Raw genomic sequence first — 9864 nt, 5'->3', positions numbered from 1 at the left:
CCTTAACAAATTTTCTTCTTCTTCTTTTATTGAAATTTCGGTCAATTTTCTGTCGACTGAATTGAGTAATTGATTAACTGACAAATCTAGAATATACAAATCTCCAATTTATACTCTTACAATATAGACTGCATATGCAAGATATCAGGAGCACTTTGTATTAAACTCACTAATGAGATGAAATGTCCATTATACGGTAATGATTTACCTTATTAAGTCTTATTGATAACAAAAGAAAGGTACATAAAGAGAAACAACCAACTTAGAGTGGGATTCCTTACAGTATGCAGTGTGTAAAGAGTGAAATATTTGAATGCTTCATCCATCACAACAAGAAACATCCAAGCTCTTAACACCTCATTTTATTGTCCCAACATTCAAAAGTACAAATAATTCAAACACAACAGTTTTATGAAAAAGAAAAAACAAACATTTACAGCAAGATTTTTATTTTGTTTCCAGTTTCAGAAATGACCTAAACTAGCAAGGATAACATGAAGTCATTCATCGCAGTAATTGGATTAATAATAAGAATAAGAATACTAAGAATAATAGCAATAATAATCATAATAATCATCATTGATAATTGTTAAGTAATAACATAAGCAGGAGAGAGTAGAGAGAGCCGCGGTCATAGGGCCCTGTGAACATTTTTTCGTCTTTTTTGTCTTTAAAGATTTCGTTTATAGATTTTTCAGATAGTAAACAAACACGTCTCAGGAGGAAAATGAAAACTGACAAGAAGAGCCTAGTTCCTCTGTTCACCTTCCCTCCTCCACTACTGGCTGCGTTGTTCCTACTGGCAGGCTGCCACTATAAGGCGCTACAGGGGATGGTGTGAGCCATAGGGGTTGGGCATAGAGCGAGGTGACATAGCCCCATGTTTCAAACACCCTGACATGCACACACATTCTCACACACACACAAACACACTCACACATTCATTTTCTACAACTGCACGTGCTTGCTATCTCTGTTACACACGCGTGCGCGCGCACATGCACTCAGGGAGACACACATATACATTTGTATAAATGTGCACAGAACTGACCCAAATGCACAATCAACCACACATTAATAACAAACACTTAACATATGTCTATACTGTACGTACACACACACACACACACACACACACACACATCTGGATGTACTCCACGCTAACAAACATAAGAGGACAAACACTCACGCACACAAATACGTAAAGGAACATGCATACAAACATGCACACATGCGCACGCACGCACGCACGCACCAGCACACACACACACACACACATGCACACAGGGTCTAGGCGGAACACAGGCACACATTGTAAGAGTTCAAAAGTCATACAGTGTAGGAAATTAGTTCACACATCAGAACAACATTCTACTGGGGTCGTTGCATAATTCAAGCTCCCGACGGCGACGGGGAGCATGAAGGGGTCTGGTGGGTTGGTGGGTTGGTTTGTTGCTGTTATGACATTATAGAACACTATGTGATTGGATGGCGCAGATGACGATTGGATAATGGTGGTGATACCTGATGACCCGGCCTGTCAGATGACTGAGGTGTGAGAGAGAGAAGGATGTACTATGTGAGCATGCGTCTGAGTGTTTAAAATGCTCTCCACACACCTCCTTCATGTTTTCAAGTCTTAACAACAAACAAAAAAATCCAATTCCTTATATTTATACTTCTGGAACCATTCCCTTACCTTTCACCTTTCAAAATATATAATATATATCATATTAGAGTATATAAAATATAGAATCGGTACAATCCCTTTTCATACCTCCAGAGTACTTCTTAAGTATAGCAACAACTGTGGTAAATAACAGTTGGTGTGCAATGGTAACAATTTCTCATTTTAAAGATTTGTTGGTATGTCATTTGAAAACATGATGAATATTTTTAAAAATAAGTTCTGACTCTAGTGATTTTTGACCGATTTAGTCCAGTGCAATGAATGACCCTCAAACAACAATGGGCATTTGCTCCCTTTGAAAATGTATCTGCCCAAGCCTCCAAGAGCTGAATGTTATATAAAATGTTTACTGAAAACTGAAAACTATGCTTTCAGACCCACATTTTTGCATAAGGTTTCATCACAAAGCGGTAGTAAGTGGAGGGAGGGTGTGGACGGAGTGGCTTTTTAGAACTACACAAACTTATCACAGGTTATATTGAACCAGAACGACTGTTTATAACATTCTATTAAGACTAAACTTTATTGAAAAAGATCTAAAGATTTCATTTTAACAAGACAAGAAAAAAGCAATAGCAAATTTAACTATTAACTAGGTTATGCATAGCGAGTAACTGTTTCTAGTAATAAGGGAAGAGCGTCCCCCAACCCTCCAGACATTTTTTTCAGTTTTCTTGACTTTTAGATTTTTTTATATTGTAATTTTGATATATTGGTACAAAGCACAAACGTACTAAAAGTTCTCTCAGTGCAGTGGACTACTGGAAGAGCCTCTCCACTAGTCGCTTTGTTCCCTTTTGCTCAGAAACGCCCCCCTCCCTGTACCAGAACCACGCAAATACACAGACAATGAAACAAATAAATACATAAATACACAGATAAATTAATTAATTAATAAATATATAATAAATACAAATAAATAGAAAAATAAATAGTTCAAAAAATAGATAAGTAAATAAACTGCTAAACAAATACAGTTATATTCTAAGCTTTTGTTCGGTTTCTTTTGCCGCGGTTGTTAACTGAAAGTTAATCCAAATCTTTTTTTTTTCTCCACAAGCAACATGACAACAATTGAACAGTTTCCTCACAAGTTTTTCTAAGTAACTGAACCACCACTTCATAATAAGTTGTCATATGAAAAAGACAAGCTCAAACAAAAGAACAGTGACAACTCAGATAGTACAGTAGATATTGTAAAACAAATGTAGACTATATATATATATATATATCATCTATTTGTACACAGCAAATAAAGACACAGTTGTCATAGATCCTTTTTAAGGAAACAAATATCTAGACTAACGGAACTAGCTAATCATCATTAAGTTTTGACAAACGTTTCACGCTCAGCAAGTAACCTAAAAGTCAGCAAGCCAAACCAAAAAATAAATCAAAAAATAAATCAAAATAAAAATACAAAATAAAAATTTGTTCAGTGATTCTTACAAGGCCCAAAGTCATTTATCTGGTTATTCAGCAAAGAAATAGTCTCACCAGATTTTTTTGGGCCAACAGTAAACAAATATTAAACAAAGAACAGCAGCTCAATTCAATGCCAACATCGAAGTATTTTTTTTTCTTTAAACAACACATAGAACAACAAACTTGGATATTTAAGATATGTGAATAATGTAGTATAGCACCTACTGTTGATCGCTAAAAGGAAGTTCTTTTCAAATGTAAGTTCACCAACGCAGAGCGAAGAAAATGATATAGATAATGTATAGTATGCTCTCTAAATGGATAGATGTGTATATATCTATTTACTGATATCCCATATTGACTGATGACAAAAACAGGAAAACAAGTGGACAAAGGGTCTTCTTGCTTTGGGCTCTGGACTATAAGGATGGTTAGGCCTTGGAAAGACCCCTCTCCCTTCCCTTTTGGGTATCGCTGTTGAATAATTACGCACTAGTACATATGTGAAAAATTACCAAAATCACCTGCCTCAGTTTGCATCCCGTTTCACAAAACCATCCATCTACAAAATCACTGCCAACTTGGATTCCCCAAAAAACAAACAACCTCTGATCCTATAAAGTACCACTGCAGAACGACAAGACAAGGTGGTGCCCCCTCCCTCCCGCCCCGGCCCCCCCTAGTTAGCCAGTCAAAATATTTTTCTCTTTTTTCAAATCCAGATTCTTGTAAAAATTCTTCAATAATTATTATTTTAATTATCATTTATAAAAATAGATCTTCTTTCTCTTTATTTTTATCTTTTTCTAAACGCATTTTTTCAAGCAAAGAGATCTTCTCTTTGGCAACAGTGTTATTTTTTTTTCTTAAATTACTGAACGTGTCATCAGGAAAGCTAACCCATCCCCTCCCTCGTCCCATCTCCCTGAACCCCTGTGAGGAAAGACATTATGTTTTGTTTGCGATACAAAACAAAAACAATGTTAGAAATTCTTTTTTTTTTTTTCTACATAAGAGTTACTGAGATTGTGGAATCCCGTCTATAATCGATCAGGGGAAGTTTTTAATACACACTAAAAATGAATGAATGGTTCACCAATTTAAAAAAGAGCCCCCTCCCTTTTACCGACAGGGAGGTATATAATACTAACGACAGTGGATCCGGATTTACAAAAGAAAAACAAATCCTGAATCAAGACAGAGAAAAGGTTTCAATCTAAAAAGGACATTCTCTTCTCTGAAATAAGGGGATACAGGGATTTGCTACTGTTTACACAGAAGAGAAAAATCATTTTAACAACCACAACAAACAGAAAGAATATACAACAAAGAGAAGCCTGCTTTATCACAGGAGCTTCCAAAAACTCATGAACATTTTCATCATTTCATTTTTGTAATACTTAGGCAACATTGGCTTATAGGTCCAAAGTTATAATATAAGCCATTTCTAGTTCAATTTGTTTGATGGTTTGTCGGTTGCTTTGTGTTCCGGTTGGAGTTTGAGTTTGCTGTGTTGGATGGCTGTAGTACGGGTGGTAGTGGTAGTGACTGAAGGGGCTAAGGGACGGGTGGAGGTGAGGGGGGAGGTTGGGGGCAATTTTGGAGCAGACAAAGTCGCGGGGCAACTGCTTCTACCTGTTAAAGTTCAGGACTTGTGTGTCTTGTTAGTCTTGAAGGAGACTTGCAAGACACGGTCGCCCAACCTGTAGCCGTTGAGACTGGCGATGGCCATAGCCGCCTCGTCGTAATTCGTCATGGTGACGAAGCCGAAGCCTTTGCACTTGTTGGTGTTGAAGTCACGGATCACCTTGACATTGTTGACGGCGCCAAACGGCCCGAACAGCTGCCAGAGCACACTCTCGTCAGAATCTGGGGACAGGTTGTACACAAAGATGCACCAACCAGTGCCCGTGTGCCCGGGGATGTTCATGCCAACCAGGCTGGTCATGCTGTCAATGGTGATGGGAGAAAACCTGAGAGGAGAGGCAGAGTGGGGGAAAAATGGAGGGAGAGCAGAAAGAAAGGGAGAAAGGAGAAAGGCAGTTTTAATTGAAGAGGTTTAAGCTCACAGTGAAACTCAATGTCTGTAGCTACTGTACATGAAATGGCCATAAACTGGTGAAAACCCTATCTCCATCTTGCTTTTACCTCACAAATATTTAGCTCTTGAGGGACAGCATCCTCCTTTCAAATCTAAAAGCTTGCTACAATGCGCACCTGAATAATACACTACTGTCTGCAGCCATATAAACTAACAAACTAAATATTTGTACTATATCAATTACAAAGTCATTGATCTCCATGACAAATAAATTAATTCAGATAAATCAGGATGCATACGCATGGATGCTTACTGTATGGGCATGTATGTTTGTGTCTAAATGCATGGGTTTGTATGGGAGTCTGCATAGCTACACTGTACCACTAAAGCCTCCCTGAGCTCCTCAGTCCTGTCAGGAGTGACGACAGCGCTGCGTGCGGGGCCATATTTCTGCTGAAGGAGATGCAGATGAAGGTTCTGTCTTTGTGTCCTTGAGTGGCTCCTTCAGGAGCTAAATTGCAGGAAGTTGTTGAATTAAACCGTTGCTAGAAATTCATCAAAGATCATGCACCAGCCTGCTAAATCTGTTCTCATTCGCCTCATAATCTTCTCCTTTTTCTTGTGATGCAAGAGATTTGAATCCTCAGTTGACTTCACTTAATTGCCTTTCCGCTCAAAGGAAAGGGAAAAGGAGAAAAAAAAATCCCCCCACTTTTAAATAAAAGGTAAATGAGATAAAAAGGTTCATTTCTTATGCCACCTCCCTCCAAGAAACGACGATAGGCATTATTGGTTGTGCTTTAATTGAGATTTCCGCTTTGCTGCAGCTGTCTCAGAGAAGGCTGCTTTCTTAAGAAAAGGGAGGGGTGGAGGGGGGTGGGGAGAGAGGGAGCAAACTAAATGGAAAATGGAAGCACTTTACAGCCCAGTGGCATTAAGGTACAAAGTGTATTCCTCCCACTCCTCCCGCAGTCTGCAGGGTGTTCTGTTCTGGTCTATTCCAGAGCTCGTGGCACTGATCGATAGCACGGCTTGCTGCTCGGGGCCCCCGCCCCTCTCACTCCAGCAACTACATATGGGCAGCGATCACTACGACCTTCCCGCATGACTTTGGTCATGCACAGTCTGCTTCTGGCTTTTGTGGTTGCTGTGGACACTAATACAAACTCCTAGGGTGGTCAGCTCATTTACTGGAAAGGTCGCTCTGCAGCAATTAGACTTCCTTGATTACAGGAATTAAGTACTGTAGTACTATACGAGAAACAGATTACCCTAGTGTATATCTATCTGTATGTATGTGCCATTATACCATCATCAGCAGTGAACTGTATTATAATAAGCTAAATATCCTTTGTCTCTCATATCTCTATGTGGCCTCAATGTCTTGTTGAGACAATTATAATATTTTCTCCAGCGTCACGCAGGTGGAGTCTTAAAAGGCCACATCACGTCGAGGCCTTGTCTGACATGCTGGGCTGCGTTCAGGCCTCTCCTGCTGGGCTTGGGGAAAAAAAAAGGCTAGCGGTGATTTGTATGCAAAAGCTGGAGAATGTAGGGAGAGTGTGAGGGTGATGGTCTGGAGGCTAGCTAACACTGCCACTGTGAGGATGAGGAGATGAGTATTCCTGAGTGTGCATGTGTGTGTGTCTGTGTGTAAACGTGCATGCGAGCATACCCATCAGAGCGGGACCAAACACTAACCAATGTTACAGACGAGAGCAGGGGTTGCATAGCAACAGTGTAGCTGACCAGATATCTATTCTGTCCTTTCTAAAGCCAACCATTTCAAGCTCTTAACACCCTTCTTCTCTTTCTTTTCATATAATAACCTCAGATCACTGAAATGCACCTCTAACTTGATGACATGCTTTGCAATCAGGACGACTGAATCAGACATTATTTTCACCTTTAGAAAATTATGTAAAGACTCAGAGTGAGGGCACAGCACTTACTTGGCAGAAGGGCACTAGGGTTAAACCTGTGAATGCCATAATGAATCACTATCAGTCTGTTATTCTGTAACTAGATTCTGAATTCCCCCATTTGACAAAATTACAGCTTTTTTAGGAGACCTGCAAAGAGAACATTTTTCTTGAGCTAAAACTTGGTTTGTGTTTGACGAGCTAAGCTGACTTCAGATGGTGTCCCCTGTGCTCGCAACATGCAGGATGCCACTGTCAGCACATGAAACATCTATCACCACAGTGGCTGCTGCTCTGGGTTATGTAACACCTATGGTAGTGAGAAAGCAAAATGAAACATGGAGGCGAAAGGAAGGAATTCGAGCAGAGCAGTGCCAAAGCTGGAGCTGTCTGCAGTGAAACAGCATTTCCTGTTTCCAGCAGGGATCCAGGTTCATCCAGCCTCATCCCATGTCCTTGCTAAAGACTACCTTATCTCAGCTACTGCTGCCAAGAATTTAAGGCAATATTTAATTTTGTCCTGAATTCCACTTTACAGATGTAGATCTATCACACAGAGGAGTGTGCCCATAGGTGACAGTGGGTGTACAAAGGTCTTATTCTGATTATGTAGTGAGGAAATCTCCATGAAATGTGACAGATTAAAATTTTGCTTCCAAAGAGAGACAATAGCTGTGGAGTGACAAGGCAGGAGAACCTGAATCCGGTAGAAAACAACACACCTAGAAATTAGGAGTTTTACACCAGAGAACAAAATCCATTCAGTACACAGAAACAACCCAAAACAATCCAAACAACACCAGCACTTCAGTCATAATCAAAACAAAGCAAATTCATCACCACTGAAAACAAAGACTGATTGTTTCTGCTTTTTTTTCACACCTTAAGTGGTTGGTAGGGTTTTAAAACCAACTCAAGCTGACGAGGAAAAAACCAAACAAATCAAAGAACCAAAAATGCAGTTGACCTTGAACGAATTGTCAAACGCAAAGTGACTGCAAAAATACAAGGAAACATAAACTAAAAAAAGAACAGAAAAAGGATATTGAAAAATCATTGAGTCAACATGGACATCTGGCATTGGGTGAAGTTTTTAATTACCTCTTTACGCCATAGGCCATATTAAGCAAATTGTCCAGCCTGTAAAGAGAAGGAGGGTTCTGGGGTTAATGGTGGGCAGATGGTCGACTCACTCAATGGAACTAATGTTAAGTCCCTGTAGGAACTGCATGGTCCTCCTCACTCAAGAACAAACAAACCCATCTACAGTTGGCCCATTACACTGAGGAGCCCCACCTGAAAATGCTATCATCGGATAATGAATCTTACAGTACCATCAGTATGGTCGGCACTTGCTCAGTCGGCCACTGTGCTGTTTCACAGGCTTCATTGTAGCCCTGCACTAGCTAATGCTAGAGCAGAGTGCTATGAGCACATTTTCATTACTGTAGGTGAAATGGTGTAATTGTTATACAAGATTACAGCAGTGGACTGGTCACAGTTCAGTATTACAGTCACATGCAGAGCACTAATGGTGGCAGGGCTGGCGCATGGCACTCGGCTAAACTAGGATGCTAGGCTAGCCATAGTGCTACACAATGGCAAATCATTGCCTTATTTTACGTGCAGGAAATTGCATGTGGGTATCCATACAATTTATGCCACCACATTGATGTTTTTTTTTTTAAAAGATGGGGGATAATGAAAATTTATTTTCATAAACTATCGTCTTTAAGTTGTGTTAACTCATTTGAGAGAACACCTGAGATGACAGGAAATGATCCAGAGTTCTGTCAGTGTAATGGTTTGGCATTTGAATGATGGTGAGCGAGAGAGGCGATGATGATTAGTATGTTTTCTATGAGGTAGATCAACAAAAATCACAACTGAACATTAAACTAGCCATGAAATTGTGAATGTCTGTCTTTGTGCTTGGGGTCAATCTGTTAAGTGCTAACAGGTCAGGTGGAATGGCTGAGTTAGAGGGTGCCCTAAATGTGTTAGTTTTTGGGAAATGTTCTGGTTTCATAGTAATGTCAGCCCATGAGCTACAGGCATTGCAGTCAGCCAGGGTAAACGACAGTTTGTGTGTTTGTGTGTGTGTCAGGCTACAGAAACATGTGGGCTGTATGAAATGTTGGCCCTCTTGGATGGATGCAGTCTGCTTGGTGACTCAATGACCTTCATTCCTCACTTGGGTCTGGCCTGTCTCATGTCTTATTAACTCCTCTGGCCTAATGGACAGGGGCCACGGCTTATTGAGCAACAGCTGGCTGGTGACGGTTCGTTCCTCTTGAAAACACTACGAACTCTCTGACTTTGACTCGACTATCAGGGCTGTTTCTCCTTGTCTCTTTCAGTCAACAAGCCTTTGCTTTCTTGCAAAAAGACTCCTTCTCAGTATTTACCAAAACCTTCAAAAAGTCATCATTAAAATCTTATTGAAAATGTAACTGTTCTTACTTTAAAATAATCCAGATATCAATTCTACTAATAGCACCATTTAGAAGCAACATTATTTTCTTACTTAATAAAACTTCATTATTATTTGATTGCAATTAAGACAGCAATTAGGTTTTGAAGGCTTGTAATAAATAACTTTCATAGTCATAATTACAACACTATTTATATTAATCATTTTAAATTTAATTTACATTACACATTAGAGATAAAAGATCAGCAGTCTTCTAATCAGGGACAATTTAACACCAGGATACCAAGTAATTGTAGTTAAGCACCTTATCAATGACAAATCCTCAACCTCAAGTCTAGGTAGATTGAGTATC

General features: G+C 39.6%; 1 protein-coding gene across 6 annotated transcripts in view; it reads right to left on the bottom strand.

Moving 5' to 3' along the window:
* Positions 1-340: 340 nt before the first annotated feature.
* The window catches only part of elavl4 (ELAV like neuron-specific RNA binding protein 4), a 75654-nt gene continuing 66130 nt past the window's right edge, over positions 341-9864 (bottom strand). For 5 of the 6 annotated variants that reach the window (XM_018673349.2, XM_051077306.1, XM_051077309.1 and 2 more), the window contains 2 exons: positions 8180-8218; positions 341-5088 (listed from right to left, as the gene is read on the bottom strand). In XM_018673349.2, coding sequence (XP_018528865.1) covers positions 4761-5088; positions 8180-8218 — 367 coding nt within the window. In that variant the 3' untranslated portion in view covers positions 341-4760. The remainder of the gene's footprint in view (positions 5089-8179; positions 8219-9864) is intronic. The other variant, XM_018673351.2, reaches the window with a different exon arrangement.

This window comes from Lates calcarifer, linkage group LG17 (genome assembly GCF_001640805.2).
Source record: "Lates calcarifer isolate ASB-BC8 linkage group LG17, TLL_Latcal_v3, whole genome shotgun sequence".
Classification (NCBI taxonomy): Eukaryota; Metazoa; Chordata; class Actinopteri; family Centropomidae; genus Lates; species Lates calcarifer.
The sequence above is the reverse complement of the archived record's forward strand: the minus strand, read 5'-3'. Positions and strand labels throughout refer to the sequence as shown.